The 21,469-nt window shown below is 35.9% G+C and overlaps 1 protein-coding gene across 6 annotated transcripts in view; it reads left to right on the forward strand.

Moving 5' to 3' along the window:
- Positions 1–21,469, forward strand: part of LOC136843119 (semaphorin-1A-like) — a 427,461-nt gene that overhangs the window by 401,853 nt on the left and 4,139 nt on the right. For 2 of the 6 annotated variants that reach the window (XM_067111151.1, XM_067111153.1), the window contains 15 exons: positions 1,158–1,209; positions 2,674–2,736; positions 6,710–6,817; positions 8,309–8,396; positions 8,650–8,781; positions 9,012–9,245; positions 9,732–9,934; positions 11,370–11,515; positions 11,690–11,824; positions 11,954–12,124; positions 12,453–12,583; positions 13,834–13,881; positions 14,466–14,567; positions 15,445–15,681; positions 18,638–18,833. In XM_067111151.1, coding sequence (XP_066967252.1) covers positions 1,158–1,209; positions 2,674–2,736; positions 6,710–6,817; positions 8,309–8,396; positions 8,650–8,781; positions 9,012–9,245; positions 9,732–9,934; positions 11,370–11,515; positions 11,690–11,824; positions 11,954–12,124; positions 12,453–12,583; positions 13,834–13,881; positions 14,466–14,567; positions 15,445–15,681; positions 18,638–18,833 — 2,046 coding nt within the window. The remainder of the gene's footprint in view (positions 1–1,157; positions 1,210–2,673; positions 2,737–6,709; positions 6,818–8,308; positions 8,397–8,649; positions 8,782–9,011; positions 9,246–9,731; positions 9,935–11,369; positions 11,516–11,689; positions 11,825–11,953; positions 12,125–12,452; positions 12,584–13,833; positions 13,882–14,465; positions 14,568–15,444; positions 15,682–18,637; positions 18,834–21,469) is intronic. The other 4 variants (XM_067111152.1, XM_067111154.1, XM_067111155.1 and 1 more) reach the window with 4 other exon arrangements.

Raw genomic sequence — 21,469 nt, forward strand, 5'->3', positions numbered from 1 at the left:
CTCTCTCTCTCTCTCTCTCTCTCTCTCTCTCTCTCTCTCTCTCTCTCTCTCTCTCTCTCCCCTGCTGTTCACTGAAGATGTGCATATTTAAGACTCCTCTCGTATATTTTGCCGTGGGTGCCATGTTGAAAATGTGAAATTTAGAGGATTTAGTTTTGATTGTTTCTTTCCATCCTTATCAAAGTCTAAAATTGATTCACCTTTTAGTTTAATGTAAAATGAAACTATTTGGATAGCTTTATGTCTGTCCGTCCGCCCTCAGATCTTAAAAACTACTGAGGCTAGAGGGCTGCAAATTGATATGTTGATCATCCACCCTCCAATCATCAAACATACCAAATTGCAGCCCTCTAGCCTCAGTAGTTTTTATTTTATTAAAGGTTAAAGCTAGCCATGATCGTACGTCTGGCACTGCAATAGGTACCAACAACGCAGGCCACTACCGGGCTGTGGCTGAAAGTTTCATGGGCCGTGGCTGGTAGTTTCGTACAGCATTATATGCTGTACAGAAAACTCGATTGCGCCAAAGAAACATCGGCACATTTTATACTTTTTTGTATTCCCGGTATAATTTTATGATTAACTGTGTCTCATGAGATTTTATCGTTATCAAAATGGAAAAATTATTGGCTGGAAAAATCTTTGATTCGATGTCTTGCTGTCCTTGTAATATTATTTAAACGAATGTGACAGATAGGAAGGAAGAATCCCATGTACTTTTTTGTGAAATAGGGTGTAGATGAGAATGTAGGCGAAACAGCACCGTTCACAATCGAGGAAGAAAAATTGGGACTATCGCGTGAACATAATAAAGAACAAATGTAGGAATTGAGGTGAAGGTAAGGGATAAGTGCAAGGCTTGGAATGAGGAAAAAGGAGAGTCTAGCCCTTGTCATCTGGGAATGTTGTTGTTGAGCATAAGGCGATTTAATAACAGAAAACGAGTGATTACGAGAGGATTTAAGGGGGACTCGGGTAAAAGTATTTTAAGCCTCGAGACAAATAGCGAGGTATCGGTGCCGTCATCAAATAACTTTCTAATGCCCCCCAGTACAACTCTCCTCCCTTTTTCCAGCTAACGATGTACATGTATTCTGTTGTTATTATCATTTTGATTTCGGTTTCAAGTGATTAACTTGTGTTTTCTTTTCTTTCAGGAATATCGTCTACAACATCAGCATCAGCAATTTGCAAGAAAACTTTAGTCAGGTAAGTTTCATTTTGCCCCTTTGGTCGTGCTAATATTTATTTCTTAGAAGCTCTCTTATTGTCGAATATCCCGCAATTAATATGACTGGGCTGCCATTTTCATTCATGCACATTCAGCGCCCACACTCAGTAAAGACACCGGATGGAAGGCTGCCTCTCGAAGTTGATTCTGACTTTTATCGATGTTTGAAGTTGTTGGGGATGGGACTGACAGGTAGGAAATTGTTAACTTTTGCCACCACTCGATTTACCTTAGAATATATTCCGTAAATTCGTGAAATAGAATTCAGGCTTACTTATAAAAATAGATTTCTTGCTGTAGGTGGTAACTTAGAATAAAGTCAGTTTGGTAACATAGAATAAAGTCAGTTTGAGTAGACAGAGAACGGCAAATAAATTGAATCAAATGCTCTGGCGTATCAGAGCCGCTGTAATGGAAGGGCTAAATAACCTCAGGTGACGCTTGTAGGCGACGAGACCCGGGAAGATTATATTTAACCCCCTTTTTTAAGGGAAGGGAATAAAGTGCTCTCGAGCTGGGATTCAGGTGCGATGAGCCCCTGTAATGGGGACAATCACAACATCCTCTGGCCATGAGTGGGGCCATGTCAAGCGAACTCGGATCGACCTGATGCATGCTGTTAGGCTGCGGACGTCTCCTCTCGCCTTTTTCGAGTATCGCTGTGTTTCTTTTTCTCTGCCGTTCTGTGCAGGCTTTCTGTTGCACTGGAATGTGAGCTGACGCAGGCTTTATGTTATGCTGGAATGTGATCTGACGTTTTGTTGATCATAGACAAAAATGAGTCGCTTGAAAGATAAGAATGATTATGGTGATGGTAATGCAATGACACATGAAGAAACTAAGAAGTTGACTGTTGCTTTGCGTTTAAAATGGGAGAAGCTATACAGTGCTCTAATTCGTCGATAGTAAACATTTTAGTTCTAGTATGTTATAATAGCAAGAACTCATGAAATCATTGAATGTATGTAGACTAGACTGTTTTATTTCCTGTTTATCATATGATTTCACTCAAGACCTGTTTCTTAATCCCTAAAAATTTCTTAACATATAATACGCGAATAAGATTTTTCGATCGAAAAAAACACTCCATTGATTATTATTGATAATTTGAAGACGAATTCACGAAATGGAGAGTTAATGGGACAGTGGTGGACCTCGCATACGAAGGAATGTTTTTGCCCTGTCAAAAGAGCTTATAATGAGAGCTTATAACAAAAGACGAGTCACGGCACATCAGTGAGGATGCGCAGTTGTTCAAGGAACTGGTGCGAGATTAGTCTCCATTGTTAGAAAATGTTTACTAAAGCTGATCGGAATGTTTGTTCGCCGCATTAGATGGCAAACAAGCAAGAGGTGATCGCCTGTTGCTCGGGTCATTTTGTAACTTACCTCACTCGAGTTATCTTTGTTTTCTAATTTTTCCTTTTTATTTCATTTTGCAGAGAATAGTATGGTTTTCGAGGTCCCAGGATAGCGAAACTTGTTTCAACAAGGGCAAGTCTGTGGTGAGTAAATTTTAAAGTTGCTTTTGTCAGTGATTATTTTAGTTAAAGCAAAGCTTAGGAAATGATGATATTAAATTCCCTCGCGATAGTTTTTTCGTAGTAAACTGAGTTTTACGTTTTTCCAGTTTGTACATGTTGATTGTTATATATTTGCCTAATTATATTATTAAATGGTCATGCTTGGAGACATACTTTATCACAGATGTTTTAAGAGTTGATATGAAGTGTGACAGTTGAAATGTTTGATATATATATATATATATATATATATATATATATATATATATATATATATATATATATATATATATATATATATATATATTGTAATTTAAGCCATCAGGAATTTTAGTGCATAACGTTCATATCACCTCACTCGTGCTTAAGACTGTTTATAAGGGTACAAAAGAGTTTGTTGAAATGAAATATTAATTTGATGTTTGTGTTGAGATTAATCTTGAAAGAGAAATAATCTTGTATAATTTTACCATAGGCCATACTATAACTTACAGCTTAATATGGATATTGTATATCGAACTAAATTAATTTGTTGAATAGTGTACCAAATTTTACTGTTGAGTTGCGAATGTTTTACTTCGGAATTTTGTCATTCGCTTTTTTAATATGGCTTGAAAATAACGTACATAAGTAAAGCTTATAAAGGAAACTTGTGAATTTAGATTCTGTAAGTGTAAATAAGCCCACGGCGCTGTCTTGATTTTGTGTAGCCGAGCACATCACCATACGAAGTGGTAACCACGCAGATGTTAGCTGTGTTTAAAAGGTTAACGTTGCTGCCATGTTTGGTCTGATGCATAGTTTTATAAAGCGAATGACTTCAGGGGGAGAGGAATGACCACCTGCTTAGCTCCACCATGATGACTACTTAGCGCAACATCTTAAAACTTGTTTTTGTTATTCGCTTATTTATGAAACTCGAATACTATCCTAAATCCGCCAGCTCTATTATGTACCCAAACGGCGACTTTGCGTAAATCTGATTCACCTCTTTAAATCTGGTTCGTATTGCTGTGTGTGTGTGTGTGTGTGTGCGTTCATGTGTACGTTGTTACTCTGCCATTGTGTTATGCTCAGTAACCGTGCGAAATATTCGTTCAGTGTTGACTTAAAATGTCAGTTGTATCACTTGAGGTATTGTTGCGTTATTCTATTTTCGGATGGAACAATGTCTCACGAACCTACCTCGTGGATTGGGAGTGGGTCTCGTCTTCCATTTTCTTTTCCAGGCTCAGTGCAAAGTCATTTTAGTTGCAAATGCGCTCTTGCTCCTTAGGAGGTCGTTAGCATTAGATAGCTATTCTCGGTTTAAACTACGACCGTATGCTTATTGATACTTACAATCCTTACTGATACTTTAGAGGTTACTCTCTGTCGGTGTTGCCCTGCTTTGTCATTGGTAAATAGAGGGCGAGTTGTGATGACAGATACATGAAATTATTTAATTCTGTTTGGAGTTGGATTAGCTATGGCATTTATTTGTACATTAAGTATGTTGTTAAACCTTCCTTCACCCTATCTCTCGCTCCTGCATACTTCTTAACGAAACCAGGCAAACAGCATCACAACCTCTTTTCAGCACTTAATGCAATACCAGGGAAATGTCCGATATTGAAAAACCAGTAGTTATGGCCTCTGGTAAGGGGGAATGAGAGCTCTTAGCGAGTTAACGATGTGGATGTTGACTCATGCGAAACGAGTTGCATGCACTAACCATTAGGGGACTCAGGGGGTTACCTAAGTGAATAACTGGAGTTCCATCTTGAAGTAAAATATGGCAGGTGGTAATGCGGAAAATCTTTTGACTGATAAATCATAATTATCATTGATGAGGAAAATCGCCACTTGAGGAATTTTATCTAGAAAGAAAGGATTTCGGGTTGCTGGTAATATTCAGGCGCTGAAACAGTGTTCCAAGAGTGGATGAACAGATCTCGAGGTTGTTGCATTAATCTTGTCATTTCTGGAGAGAGAGGATTTCTGACGAACAGTTCAGAGTTCCTGTTTTATTAGACGGTTTTTTTTTCTTTTGCAGTGTTAATAAAAACATTTTAAATGAAGCTAACGCCAGATGTTAGCCAACATTCAAATGTAATAAATGCAGCGTACCAACGAACAGTAAATAATTGTGGAATCATGACTTGTAACGAACTTGTTAATAAATTCCTGATTTTGTTTAGTTCAGCCCCACCCCACTGAACCATCCATCAGCCTGTTCCTGTTAGTTTAGCTGTCAATGAATTTAACGATGAAGGGAGCGAATGACTACGAGAAGAGTTGCGTCAACTAGACAAAGTACTTTTTTTTATTTTCAAACTCAGTAATCATGTTACGAGTAAAGCAACGGAGGCCCAGAATACGATATTGAATAAAAAAAAAAAAAAAGTTAATTTTGGGTTTTTTATGTAAATGCTAAATGCCTGACACTAAAAGTCGCATCAGTTCTTAAGTGTTATAGTAGTGTACAGTGTTTGCTGAATGACATTGTTGTTTTGGAAGCCTTGATCTTGAAGTTTCTCTCTCAGTATTTTCCCAGACGTGCTCAGTGAGCAGTTCGTAAGCGCGGTGTTAAAATGATCCTTACAATATACAGAGTATGTTTAAGTATATTAACATCGTCGTTATTTAAAAGAGCTTTCGTTATTTTGAATCGCTTAGGAAATTACGCTCATGTCTTTGTTTAAAGGAAATTACGCTCATGTCTTTGTTTAATTTATACAGTATTGAGTCTGTTGTGTGGTGTTAAAAGTCTCAAACCCGTGAACTTGAATGAAATTGTTAAAACAAAAGTTTTTTGTGAAAGGTCTTATGCGTGTGGAACTGCGTAAACGTCCACTGCAGAAAAAAAGATATTATAAAAAAAATAATGGCATCACATCAACAAAGATTGCTGTTGCTTTAGCTAAGCAAACAAATAAAGTGGGGACTTCAGAACGAGGCAACAGCCACAATACAAGAGATCTTTTATTTTGCCTTCCTATTTTGTGTTTTACATTATTACCTACGAAAACGTTCCCCCCGTCTCCTTGTACTTTGGCCAAAGGACAAGAGAAGAGAAAAAGCTCTAGGTGGGTGGGTGGGAAAGGCGTCATCAGAAACAATGAAGATACTGTGGTGGGCGTCAGGGTCCATACCTTATAATAGTGATAATAGTCTTCTGGGAAAGAAGCGGACGTCATCAGACATCCCTTTTCCTCTCTCTCTCTCTCTCTCTCTCTCTCTCTCAGTTCTTCATTGGAGGGATGGGTAGAGCTCTCGGCTAGCACGCTGTTGCCCCAGCGTTCGACTCTCCGACCGGCCAATGAAGAATTAGAGGAATTTATTTCTGGTGATAGAAATTCATTTCTCGCTATAATGTGGTTCGGATTCCACAATAAGCTGTAGGTCCCGTTGCTAGGTAACCAATTGGTTCTTAGCCACGTAAAATAAATCTGATCCTTCGGGCCAGCCCTCGGAGAGCTGTTAATCAGCTCAGTGGTCTGGTTGAACTAAGATATACTTTCTCTCTCTCTCTCTCTCTCTCTCTCTCTCTCACACACACACACACACTCACTCTCTCTCTCTCTCTCTCTCTCTCTCTCTCTCTCTCTCTCCACCACCAGAAAAGAAAACTTGAAAATTTGAATCTGTGGAAAGCTAGTTTCATTTTTGTCAGGCTAATTGAACAGTGATGTCCATAGTCACATTCTCAGTCTGTTGAGAGTCAAAAGCTCCGTGGGAGTCCAATTTTTTTTTTCTTTTCAAAGGTAGGCTGCGGTCAGGTCCATCATAATTATACAAAGGCTTTTATAATTATATGTAGTTAGACTTCAAATTATCTTCGAGCAGGTAGAGGTCGACTATGTCATAGAGTAGGCTGCTAGACATAAGGAATTTGAAGTTCAGCCTGGAAGTAGATTATGAACATAAAAACGTTTGAGATCCCTTAACAAATACTTTTATTTTATTTTTCCAGGACGAATGTCAAAACTATATAAGGGTTTTGGCGAAGGAGGGAGAAGGCCGCTTCTTAGTGTGCGGCACCAACGCTTACAAACCTCTTTGCAGACGCTATGCTCAGCAGGTAAGTTGTTATAAAGAATCAAATATTTGAAGTCTGTAAAAAAAATGAACTCATAGCGGAGCAGAGTCAATTTAACTTCGAACCTGAAGTAAGTTCGTGCTTAGTGTTGGCCTTCAGAATCCCTTAAGCGAGACACCTCTGCTGTTACTTTTATGTCCATTATCACAGAATAAAATTTTTTTTTTTTGTTTATCCTTCCTGCGACCCCCCCCCCACACCTGCAGTTATGAGTAACCCTTGTTAACGAACATGAATTTAGAAACATTCGAACTTGACTGTCTTTGATTAGTAAGGAGTTTCAGGGGTATCCTTTTTGATTAAGAACCAAATTGTTATATGGAAATTTGATCATTGTTGAATTTCTGCGTATGTAGAGTTCACAGTAGTCTTACACATTACGGTTACCAGATTTTGGTATACCTTCAGGCTGTCAGGTAGATCTCTTCAAATGCTAGGGACCGTTTTATAAGTCGCAATTGGGGCGGGGGGCGGGGGGGGGGGGTTGAAAATTTATGAAACTGAAATGATTGAAATAACACAAAACTCCAATTCTCCTGTAATATAATATACCCATCGTTGTTTTACATAAAATTTTCATAATTTTGTGAGCACTGCAACGCTTTTGTCTGTATTTGTATTAGTTTAAATATACTCTTCCACGACAGTGAAGTCTGTTAATTAAAACCGGGTATTGTAGTTGGTGTCAAGTGTTTGGTATCTTAATGCCTTACAAGAGAACGCTATTCTTTGAAAGTTCAGGAAGATGTGATATATTGTAGGTCTGTTGAATAGACAGACTCACGTTTGACTGCGTCACACATTTATTTCACCATACTGAACTGTAGCAAATACTAGCAGTAGTTAATTTTTAAATAAATTTTGGAAGATATGAATTTCCCAAAAGAAAAGAATACCAGCCAATAAGAAAAAGGAATGAATCTCCTTGACTGGGAGGCGATTGTCTGTCTCTTCCCTTGGCAGTCTCCCCAAAATCTAGGAGATTGCGAGAGCTAGAAGAGCAGAAGGCTATTGTGGAGATACAAAAGGCAGAGAGTAGGTCATTTAAGAGGCCGCCCTGAAGAAGGCGAAGAAAGGAAGGATCCCCTTTTGGCATTCATTCCCGGTCAATGAGAACTAATCTTTTACTACTTTCATTTGTTTCGTTCGTGGTTCTCTTGGTTTTATGTTGACGTCGGCTGTTATGAGTGAACGGATGCGCGCTCGAGTTGACTCGTACGCATCATGTTTGAAAGGTTCTTGTGCTGTATTACGAGGGCAGCTGCATTTTGTCTTTATACACTATTTTTTATTAGGGTTAACCGATAGGAGCTTGAAAAAAATTTTCTGAACTTGAAATACTTTATTTAGCATGATAACATTTTAATATCAAGGAGCTGAGATGTTAACATTTTAATATCAAGGAGCTGAGATGTTAATGGGCTATTTAGTCATTAGATTGAAACGTTAATAAAAGATGCTTTCTATCCTCAGAATGACGGGAGTTTTAATTTCACCGTGCTCAGCGGTGCTGGGATGTGCCCATATGACCCTAGACACAACTCCACCTTCGTTTATATAGGTAACGCAACTTTGACAAGTTCTGCTGTTCTGTAAAATTTACAGTATTAAGGATTCACTTGTGGTAACTTCCATATTGCATATTGAGCCTTCGTATTTAAATTTATTTGTAGGATCACAGGAATTTTAAGCATAATAATTACCTTTGTAAATAAATTTTAATAAAATTGAAGTTTCAGGAATAGATGCGAATGAATGACAGTCATTAAAATTCCTGGATATATCATGTTAACTAATTTTCTACAATTTCTCAGACAACGAGTTGTACTCGGGCACTGTTGCAGACTTTCAGGGCACCATTCCTTTAATATTTAGGCATCCCCTCAAGCAGGAGCATAATGAACACGCCTTGAAGACAGATCCTAACGATTATAAGCAGTTGAATGGTAAGTATGCCAACTTTTCTCTGCCAATGATTTTTTTTTTTTTTTTTTTTTTTTTGTTAACTGGAATAACGGACAGCGTTGATATTATTGCTTGTTTACATAATGTTTTCTGGAATACTGATTTCATCTGTGGACCTTGGGACACTACATTGTCCGCGCTAAGGAACTTTTCCCTCACAGCCATATGATTGGTAGCACGTTACTAATGTTTCGTGTTTTCTCCCGCTCAGCTCCAGACTTTGTACATTCCTTCGACTATGGAGAATTTGTCTTCTTCTTCTTCCGCGAAACGGCTGTGGAATACATGAACTGCGGTAAACGAGTGTACTCGAGAGTAGCTCGGGTCTGCAAAGCTGACAAAGGCGGTAGCCAGTTAAGATTCAAAAGTTCATGGACTTCATTCCTTAAAAGTAGGCTGAATTGTTCAGTGCCTGGCGAATATCCGTTTTACTTTGATGAAATACGTAAGTATTTTCGATTCGATTTATGAATTATTATTATTATTATTATTATTATTATTATTATTATTATTATTATTATTATTATTATCAAAATAGTTTAACCAGACCACTGAGCTGAAATAGTATTTTCATAATTCTATAACGAAGAGTACTCAAATTGTAAACATATGAAGTTCTTGCATACAAGAATTTCATATATCTGCTGTTGTAGTTCTCTTTGTGAAAGAGTTAGGAAAATGTCACAACTGGATTCAATTTTAACCACATTGTATTTTTTTCATATTTTAATATAAAGAGTCATAACATTGTCAACTTTGGATATTACGATAATTTAGGAATCTAAGTAATTGAGTGCAGTGTATATATATATATATATATATATATATATATATATATATATATATATATATATATGTGTGTGTGTGTGTGTGTGTGTGTGTGTGTGTGTGTTTTTATGTATGTAACTGACAAAGTTTTCAAACATTACAGAATCAACTACTGATATTATTCCTGGGATGTATGGAGGACAAAAGCATGAACTGATGTACGCAGTCTTCACTACGCCTCCAAATTCCATCCCTGGCTCAGCTGTTTGTGCGTTTTCAATGAGAGCGGTTCTTGATACCTTTGAGGGTCCATATAAGGAGCAAGAAAATCTTAATTCCAATTGGCTTCCAGTTCATCAAAATAAGGTACGGTACCTATGTAGTGACTGAAAAATATCCCATAGAGGAGTATCCATACTTGAACTGTCAGTATAGTGCTGTATTGTAATTTTTAACCGCTGATATTTATGGCTTTTACGTACCACTTATTATTTTATGACTCACATCTATTATCTGTTGGCAGTCGTTCTTCCCACTGCAAAATTTTCTTTAAAATGATGTCTTTTATCATATTTAGTATTATATTAAAACCTCCATGATGTTTATAGTCAATACTTACCACTTTTTATTGTTTTGTTACTCACATATCTTTAGAGAATCTTTCTTATACATTTTTGTTAAAAATTTTTTCATAGTTTGTATCGCCTTTTTTTTTCTTTAAAGTGGTCTTAATCAAACACTGAACATCTGGCAACACATAGCGATGATGATGTCGGTAAAACTCATTCAGCTGATGATTTTGAGAATTTAAACATGACTTGAATGCAAATGACGCATGATCGCAATGTTCAGATTTTATAATACTGAGCGATAGTTTTTTTATTTGTGTGTGTTTATGTTACTAATGATGATAATTCAGCTGATGATTTTGAGAACTTGAACATTACCAGAATGAAAATGGAGCATGATCACAGTGTTCTTAATTTTATAATACTGTGCTATAATTTTCTTCTTTGTATATAGTATCATCATTACTGATGATGATTTAGTACTATACATTCCCTATCAGTATCCAATAAGTAGAGCTTCCCATTGCCTCCGAGTTTACTAGTAAGAAGGGCAGTAAGACGATAGTGATGGGTGGTGAAAACTTGTAATGTTAATGTTCCGTGTCACTCTTGACATTCACACAATACCATTTCTTATCAGAACATGAAGAAATGGTAGTTTCCCACTCTCTTGGAGCCTAATTCCCCATATTACCAGTGATTCTTATGGGGAAATTATGATCTATTAACGCTACGTCATTATGAGCGTATCCGTTGCGAAAACGTAGATTTGTTTCTACCGGGACACGAACGTCACATCCAAAAAAAAAAAAAAACTTGTGTGAGCACGGCTGGAAATACAGTGACCGAGCTACGCCAACAAAGCTCAGGGCGATGCCATTACCGTAGCCTACGTGATAGGCTTTTGTTTTTCAGTTCACAGCCGAAGCGCGAGATGCGCTAGAATACTCCATTTACGAGAAGTTCGGTTTTTATGCCCGGGAAAAGTACAAAATGCTTTAGAATTTGTTTTATTTTTTTGTCTTCGGTTGTAATTACAAACGGTTGTAGGTCACATAGGTCCTAAGTTGGTAACCGTTTGTATTGTCCTCATTCCTTGTTATAGTGGGACCTTGGCGATTGGAACCTATTTCCTCAAATTCAAAATGTGCCTGTAGTCTGTAGTTAAGTTAATGATGCTATAAGACATCAGGTATTGTAAATTTAACTCACTGACGTGCCCATTACTCCAGGTACCAGATCCTCGTCCAGGTAGCTGTGTAGAAGATAGTCAGACATTGCCCGAGTTTAACATAAACTTTGCAAATACCCACCCACTCATGGATGAAGCTGTGCCAGCATTCTTTGGCCGTCCACTTTTAGTGAAAGCATCTTTTAAGTAAGTATATGTTCCTCTTTGTAAGTCATTTATTACAGCTGGAGAGTTTTTCATGATTACTGAACTTACGTGTTGTACAATAACAGCATCCCTCAATTTTTTTGTACTTTTATTGTCAATATATTTCCACAAGACTGGTTTCTCCGGCGATAATGAAACTTCGTGTTGTTTCAGGTATCGATTCACCAAGATTGCTGTGGAACCCCAAGTTGTCTTACGCGATGGAAAGACAGTTGATGTTCTATTTGTTGCTACAGACAGTGGAATAATCTTCAAGGCAATTAATGCTCAGGCTTCAGAAGGAATAGAGTAAGCATTTGGGAAAAAGAGTACTAACCAAGTTACCATATTAAAAGAATTTAAGTAATGTATATCCATGAATTAATTAGAAATTTTATATGAAATGTTTGGTGTATGATGTCTTGTTGTTTTTTGCAGTAAAATTGAACCTGTTATCATTGAAGAGATCCAAGTATTTGAAAAGCCTGTAGCAATTGTGAACATGCAGATAGCTCAACAGACTGGTGGAGAAAGCAAGCTTATCATCATCACAGACGATGAAGTGAAGTCAATAGATCTTCACCGGTGTTATAGAGCCACTACATGCAGGTAAGTTTTTTAAGCTCTTCAGAATTACTTCTTGTTTGTTATATTATAGTAATGAAGCATGCTTGTTATAATCGGACAATTGCATGACACTGAATATTTTGTATTTGGTATATAAGTCATTCATGTTATAAACAGGGAATAACAAAGTGTATATTATGTTTCAGAACGATCTTGTTCTACCCAGGCTACAGTTGCCTTTTCAATGAGATTATTATGAGTGCTTTATGGTTATGGTTAATATTTGCTGATCTGAAATATTATTGACTATTTATTTGTTACTAAAGTATCAGAAAGTGTTCTTAGAACTCATGCCTACTGCCTCTTACAGTTCTTGTGTGGGACTACAAGATCCATATTGTGCGTGGTTTGAGGGTGATGGGAAATGTGGTGGACTAGGTGCACAGTTCAAGCCTCCTGTCTTCCAGAATATCTCTGGTCATCACTTTCAGTGCCCAGACAGTAAGTCTGTTGTTTTCTTTTTAATGGCTTGGCTATTTATTCTATAAAACAGTAGATATATACTTGAGTGGCAGAAATAAACCGTACCCTCATCATCTCATTTTTGGCTTAATTGTTTGTGAGGCTTTTCTGTGTTTTATTTTTCAAACCTGTTTCTTGTCTACTTTCTGCTAGCTAGTATTTTTGTACTTTTAATTGCATAGATATGCTTAAAAGTTTGTATTAACTAAATATTTAAGCCCAGAATTGTAAATATTGTAATTTTATTTTTATTATACATTGAATAAGTACAATTCAGTACTGTATATATATATATATATATATATATATATATATATATATATATATATATATATATATATATATATATATATATATATATACTGTATATTTATATGTATATTTATATGTATATATATGTATATATATGTTATATATATATTATATATATATATATATATATATATATATATATATATATATATATATATATATATATATATATATATATATATATTATTTTGTTAATTATGATTTATTTTTTAAGAAAAAATCTGTGTAATGTGATTGTTATCAGTGATATGGTTTAATTTTTTTATGTCTTAGTTACTACTGATAAATAGTCATACATGGCTCACTACAAAATTCCATTAGCTTGAGATACTTAGTTTCTGGTAGTGATGTTGATCCAAGTTTCTGTGATAGAAAAACTTGGTTTCCATAATAACTAAACATGATGGAGTTTGATATAAAGATTTACTGGTATTTACCAAAGTATAGTTTCATTAAGAGCTTAGCAAGCTTAACAGGATACTAGTATAAATTTACTCTAAAGAAAGTATTGCATGACACACAACTGCGTTTAATTATTTTTATGAAATGTACTTTAGTTTTTTACATTTCAAGATTGTGTGTAATGTACATGTGTGTGGATTATAAACATTTTCCACTTCAATAGAGTTTACAGTACTAGAATTAATGAGAGTATCATAGCATAGTATCATAGCATGGAAACTAGAAATTTTTGTGGCATTTCTCATGCAGCAGCTTTACTGGTATAGAAGTTACCAATGTATGTTATTAATGAAGAATAACATAATTGTATGTACTGTACTGTACTGCATTCAGAAGTTTTTGTTTTTTAATCCCTATTCAATTTGTAGATAAAAGGCTGTAGATGAAGTGTTTGAATGCCCTATTAGCTGTTTTGATTAGTTGTATGTGTTTAGCATGGCCACAATCTATTACAGGCGGTGACAATGAGGTTTACAATCCATCTACCCCAGTCCAAACAACTGGTAAGTTTGTTTTTCATATTGATATTATTGTGTACACCAAGGTTTTTTCACCATTTATCTATTTTTACCATTAGCCAGAAGATAAATAAAAAGTATATTTGTAATTTGTTGAATTTAAATGCTTAAATCACTTTTGTAGCTGCATTGACAAGTGTGGGAGCCAGTAAATCTGACAGTATTGTTTCTCTGTAAGAGTGTTGTTGCTCTCGAGCATTTACCGACAGATTTGTTTTATATGCAGTATTTGAGTTAGTTGGAACTGAGTACCACTACTTTTTCTTGGATACACCGCACCAGATTGCACTTTTATTGATTTCAAAATATCTGTTTAACTTGCACGTCTGTTGTGCACCACAAACCTTGTGTCCTTTCCAATTTCATTTAATATGAACTGGTTAGATTTCTGTATTAATTAGGTACTTTAATAATTTGGCATGTGTTCTTATAACCTCATAGATGAAGTCTTTGTGAATATAAATCCTTTTCATGAGAGTGTTGTTGACTGAATTAATGTTATGGACTAAAACATGAGTGAGTCTTGGGATATGTCTAATTTCTCCATTGGGGCTGTGCTCCACTCACAGAGGCCCCAAGCCCACCTGAAGTTGAGACGTGTGCCCCATGTGTATGTCCTGAGCCTTCTTCCTCGCGTCCGCCCCCTGTTACTGAAGCTATGCCCACAGAGGGTCAGTTGTAGTGTAATCAGATGACATGCATAGGGCAGTTCCTTTTCACCTTGATTGGGAGGAAATTACTTCATTCCCTCAGAGTTTCAACATTAGCTTTCAACTCGAGTATCGGTTCATTGATTCGTGCTTATTAGTAATGGAAAGGAACTGCTAACTGCTATATTACAGTGTATGCTCAAAATTTTAGCCTGAGCAGTAATAATTACATGAATTGCATTTTCAGGTGGAAGATGCTGTAGTTATTAAATTTTACCGTGCATTACTAACCCAGCATGATATGCTTGTATGATTCATCTTCTATTATGACGTCATCATTTGTTTCCCTTAGTTTTCTTCATTGTATCAAATCATCATCTCAATACTGTTCCAGGACTACAGCATGGGGTTTCAGGTTGAGTTCTACAGTTCATGGTATATATAAAGGATGGTTTTTACTCCAAGATTGCGACTTATGATGGTGATATCACATTAATGCAGTATGTTCAAGAGATGAATAGCCATGTTATTTAATGTGGGGTGCTTTTTCCACAAAAGAAACTACATATAATAATGTTTCCAAAGAGTTCTAAGTAATGTTTTTAATTATTAGTTTTTTAGTTACTAGCTGCTGACTATATTGAAGTGAGGATGACGTATGTTTCATGGCTATTCATAAATTTACTGCTTCAATATAGAATCATATATCATTTAGCATTTCATGATATCCTCTTTAAAAGTCATTGCTGTCACAACTGTGAATGTCTGTTTATTTTGAGGAATTTTTTCATCACAGGGTTACTTCCTACTTGCATGCTGGTGATGGCATCTATCCAAAGCTTCAATTTTATCTATGATATCCAATAAAATATTATAAAGAAAAATTTTACATTTTCAGGGTCAGTGGATCATTCCACTCTTTATGATCCACCATTGGAAGAGGATTACTCATCCATGGAAAATAACAACAAAATTCCTCCACTGCCACCAGTTAAAGATAACAATGATAACAACAACAATGTCGCTCCTGGCATACCTCAAGACAGAGAGATGCCTAATGAGATTCTTTTCGGCACTTTAGGAAGAGAGCCCATCGATGAAATTGGCATCGCATATGCTGAAGGTGGCATTACCGGTAAGCCTAGTCCACAATACCTAACAGGCAGGTCATGGGTTGACATCGCTAAAGTGGTTTAATGTATGGGCTTGACAGACTCATTCTTTTGGAATGGTAATAGATATTCTTTTATTATTTATTACCACATTAGCACTTGTATTTTGATCCGGCTAGTTTTTCTTTTTCCAGGAAGGGACTACCACATTTATTGTTTTCCCTTCCTTACTCACTTGCCCAGTCTTCATAGCACCAGATGTTAAGCCCATATTGAAGTTGCCGTCGGTGTGTAATTTAACTGACTCACAAACTTAGAATGACTGTCAGCTTTCCACCTACTCTTCATTAAAAAAATAAGGAAATGGACTGACCTTTTTTACTGGATTACATTCTCTAGACTTCTAACATTTCAGATATCTTTACAAAGAAAGAAAGGTTTTTGCGTCACCCTGACCAACTGTTTATTGCCTGCCCTGGCCCAAACTTCATGATATTCACTGACTGCTTGACTTTTTCAATTTTTATTTGCTTTTTTTTTTTTTAGTAGCTGCATGTCTTGTTCTTTTATTTTGCTGTTACAAAACCTTTAGGTGTAACGTATCAATTGTACATGCATGCCTAATACTATACTTTTAATAAGTCTTGCTCATTTTGTTAGTTTAGCAGTTGCACTATATGTAGGCAAAAAATGAAAGTAAGATGCACTATAATTTTATTTGATGCCATTACAGAACCTGCGTTTTGAAAAATTATTACTGTTATTTGACACTGCACTATTTTAATATTTAATTGCATTAATGTTGCACTTGCATTATTCATCTTCAATAATTTCTTACATGGACAGATTAGACAGTTAGACTTAAGGGCAATAGAATAGTTTAAAAGGCATGGCTGTGCTGATGCATTAATTCCTTTAGTGTTGTAGTTATTCAGTGACATCATTGTACAAACTTTAATTTCACTATTGATCTCACTTTTACATTTACTAGGAGCTAAAATCTAAGTAGACACTAATAGGAATACAAAATCTTTTAAGCTTGACTCTCATTCTCTGATTTTTACTAATTGTTACTATAGCAAGTAAAGTTAATATATATTCACTGAATATTTTAAGACTTAAAATATTTTACTGATATGTAGTCTTAACAATATATTTTAATGTAGATGTAACTTTTTAACTATATGGCTTGTTTAGAATATTGTTTCAGTGTTTTGCATTCCTTCTGCCTGCCTATTCATCTGTTGGAAAAATATTTTCTAAATACTGAACTAGCTTAATCCATTCCATATAAAATGTCAAATGTGTTGTCCTATCTGATGTTTTGTGTCAGTGTAAGTTTGTCAGTGTAGTTATAGGCCACTATGATACTTCCAGTTATCATTTTTAAATATTTTTCTTTATGTAGACAACGTCTGTGATGTATCTGCAGAGCAGGGTACAGTACTGTATTATAACATGAAAAATCATTCATTACACACCACCTGACCAATAATTATTGTTTAGTGCAGCATATAAATTGTCATCTAACTGCATTCTTGAAGGTAAATTATTAATAACATTGCATATTGCATCATTTAAATTATCAAGATGTAAGGCATGTGTAAAACAGGATTTTGAGGTAAATCAAGTACCCTAGCTTAGAATTACATGTGCGCCTGTAAGGCTGCAAGTTATTCACCAATAAGTATTTATAATTTATATCATAAAGTGAACCCTGTACTTGCCTAAAACATGTTTAAAAGCAGTGTTGTCATTGCACTGATTAAAGTGCTGTGTTGTGTCCATTGTGCGCTGCTTGGCATGTTTTGCATTTATATGCTCAGATTTCAAAGATAATTTTAACAGGTGGTGGTGATGGTTGCTTTTGTTGTGTATTTTGGCCATAATCTTTCCTGCTCCTCACATCATTTCTCTAATATTTATGGGCCCGAAGAAATTATCTGGCAAGGCAGGCAGAATGGACTAGGCTTACAATATTTTGCTTAATAGTTAATAATACAATTTAATTCTGTTTTTAACCCTTGATATCTATACACTCTAAGAGAGACCATCAGTGTGTTGCTTTCTCCTCTGCTTTTTTGGTTTTTACAGAATATCAAAAGTGCCGACAAGTGGGACCTTATAGTTTAGGACAGTAATGGTGTTCTTTGCCTTACACATTAACAGTTTCTATGATCTTTACCATTTAACCAAAATGAAGATGCCACTGTTTAGGATACAAGCTGAGTATGGATGCTAAAATCAACTAACTTGTGTCATAGTCATTCATCATTGTATGATCACATTTCTTAGTAATTTATACTGCCATTACTTTTTTGTACTTTCACTACAGTGAATTGTACAAGAATTTGCATGTAGGGACTTCATTAATATTTATATGGATGCAGTATAGTATTCTTTATATATTAAGTCTTGCAATAATTTCAGAGAGGTTCGACATTATAACTTCCCTTTCAATCAGTAATGTATGTATGTTAGTAACATTAATTATACAGTAGTCAGACATAAGATATAACCTCCTAGTTTGCAGTGCCTATTCTGTTTGCAGTTCTGTGTTGTATTAAAGTAATGTATAGGGGGTTTTGGACATGTATTCCATATATTTATTAATATCTTATGTATTTTATGCATGCAGGTTCATCCTAGGTTTAGCAGCTCATATTTTTCTTTGCTTTGTATATCACTATTAAGTAGCAGTTTACAGGGCCTTTATTGTTTCTACAATTTAAGGTGATATTTATCTCATTTCAGGTGTGGTTTAATGAAACAATGCATTTTTCTTTCATGATTTTTATATTATCAGAAAAGACGTGAGAAATGAGCACTGACCAAGGAATTTCTGTTTCAGGTATACTAGTTTGAAGTTTTCCCACTCCTTGGTATGTTGGGAATCTTGATCCACGTTTAAGTTCAAACATCGTTGGGAACAGCTTGTTATTTTGCAAAAAGTAATCAACAGTGCATTTAATTTTTCAGGACCTGTTGTCGGAGCATCTCTTGAGGGCCCTCCCATCTATTCGGCTGAGACCTTAGCCATTGCTGTAACCACTGCTTGTGTAGCTGCCTTGGTCATAGGATTCATTTCAGGTTTCCTTTTCTCCCGAAAGTGCCGGGGGGATGACTATGCTCACACATATTCTGAAACACCATATTTAGATGGAAAGTTAAACAAGTAAGTAATTTTACTTTTGATTTTTTGCCTAATACAGTAATTGCTGCTCTTGAAATTGAAGGTACAACTTCAGTGATGCTGTACAGTGTCGGTTTTAATGTGTATTTTTTAAGGAGAAAATACAGTAATAGAAAGGCAATAGCTGGCATGTTTTCATACAAGGCTACATTTTTTGTGATGAAAACCAAAGTAATGGAGTCTCATATACTCAGGGCTGCTAAGGTAAATTTTGACAAATAGAATGCTGGGTTTATATACAGTATTTGTGTATGCTTAGTGAACTTTCATAAGAAAAACTGGGTTTTATGTAAGAGTTCTGTTAAAACCAAAAATATTCATGTAATTGTATAGTGCATCTTTGGCCTGTTCAGAGATGAACTTTATAAAGAAGTTAGAACTTACAGTTAAGCAGACCACTCTCTCTAGGAGGCCCAAAAGTTGGTTACACTGTTTATTTTGACAAATAGGTTACAATGTCAAGAAAGGAATCTGCAAAATTGCGGGTAAAATTCATGTTGTTGAAGGAGAGAGTGAAAAAAGGTGATAAAGTTTTCAACATCTTGAATGCATGTAAAATCTATTAGATGCTAGACTGAAGAATGAACTTGCAGGTTCTTTGTGTCACAAACTGACCATTAGTAAGTGAAAATCTTAGGGAAAAATTTAGGAGGACTTCCATATATTGTACTTGTCTTAAACTTTCTGGGATTCAGTTCAGTAAGAAAATAGCTTTTCATATGGTTGTGCAGTCCCAGACAAAACTCCCTTTCCCCCTGGTCTGGGTTACTCGTGAATGTGGCAATGTCGCACTCTTTTGAGTCCACCAAGAATTGGGAAACTACCTTGGCGACAATTAAACTATTCACTTTGAGTGAATGAAAGGGGTTTGTCTGCGATGCTTTGTTTAAACCTATGATGTCTTTCTGTATTCTGTTATTTTCACCCATATAGATGAACATCGTTCGGCCATTAAGAAAGCGTTCAGTGGATTTGTATGAATTTTTATCATTCATTGTGTAATAAGTCATATCTTTATGCAAAAGATAGAGTTTGAACTTCAATTGTTGTTTTTAAAGGTAAGAAAATCTCTCTCTCTCTCTCTCTCTCTCTCTCTCTCTCTCTCTCTCTCTCTCTCTCTCTCTCTCTCTCTCTTTCTGTTATTTTTTGACATAGTTTTTGCCCTAGTACTGTAATTCACTTTTCCGCAGCTGAACAGTTTTTACCTTAGTAATTCACTTTTCTGCAGCTGACATTCTGTTTTCAGTTTTTTATTCGAAATCCCTTTTCAATTATTTTCCCTTTTGGGAAGTTCGTGAGATATATTTTGCTGTTGATAGGTGCTGATGAAATTCACTAAATAGGTCCTCTGTAGCGGTCTTCTCTATTCTGTGACGGTTCAAATAAACTGTTGGAATATAAACAACCCAAGAAAGTTAAACTGTATTGGTGAAAACAATAAAATCCGATGACTGACTACTAGTGATTCATAATGTTCGTTGTCCCAATTCAAACAGAGTCAGAGACATACCCCTTTCTTCATTCAAAGTGAATAGTTTAACTATCGCTAAGGTAGTTTCCCAATTCTCAGTGGACTCAAAAGAGTGCGACGTTGGCATTTTTACAAGTAATCCAGACCAGGGGGAAAGGGAGTTTTGTCCAGGACTGTACCTCGGTTAGCAGACTTAATCCATTCCAGAAGGCTGTCCTTTAACTGATCTGTCTGTCCTTAAGCCATTCAGAAGGTTTATATAACACTGTCTGTTACAGCTTTGTCATCCTTGTCAGGATGATAATTTTCAACAAAACTCTGCATTTCTCTCCATTTTTCACACTTTTTTTTTTTTTATTAGTGAACAAGGGACATCATCCCTCCCTTCCTCATCCTCTCCATTTTGCGCACATTTCTTATTAATGAACAAGAAACATCATCCCTTCCATCCGCCTCCAAAAACACTTTAAGACCATGGATTTACACAGAAATACAGTATCAGGTTCAGCCTTGCTGGCATCTCTTGCTTTCTTAGGGGCCATGATGACTTATGTTTGTGCACTAGAATTGTACAAAAACCACACACGCATAGGATGCAGTTTATCAGAGTTGTGCACTGAACCAGATCCACACATAGATTGAACCCTTCCCTTTGTTTAGCTGAGAACTGCACAAATGTAATGTGCCTAATCCTGTATGTTTTAAGTGGTTATCTTTGTCTGTCCCTCAACTGCGCAAATATCCTAATGGTGCAGATTGTTCTAGGACAAAATGTCCTTAACCCTTACAGGCAGGCCTATATATGAATGTATATGTATACATTATAACAAAATTCCAAGACCAGGCACTCTTGGTCTGTCAGTTTATAAAAAACAAAAAATTAATGGGAAGAGGAAGTATGCAAATCCTCATGGTATAAAAAAAACTTCCAAAAAAATTTTCTGTTACTGCTACAGCTTACTTGATATCATAAAAGAGAAGATTTAAATTACCAACAATCCCTGAGTACACTTAGATATGTGGAGATGGACAGTATACTTATGGACAAATATATACGAGATGTAATGGGATGTGGAGATGTACCTTCTCACATGATATCTCAAGGGAGACTTTTCTCCCGCATAACTCTAAGCTGAGGTGTGAATGC

This window comes from Macrobrachium rosenbergii, chromosome 11, assembly GCF_040412425.1.
Source record: "Macrobrachium rosenbergii isolate ZJJX-2024 chromosome 11, ASM4041242v1, whole genome shotgun sequence".
NCBI classification, from domain to species: domain Eukaryota; kingdom Metazoa; phylum Arthropoda; class Malacostraca; order Decapoda; family Palaemonidae; genus Macrobrachium; species Macrobrachium rosenbergii.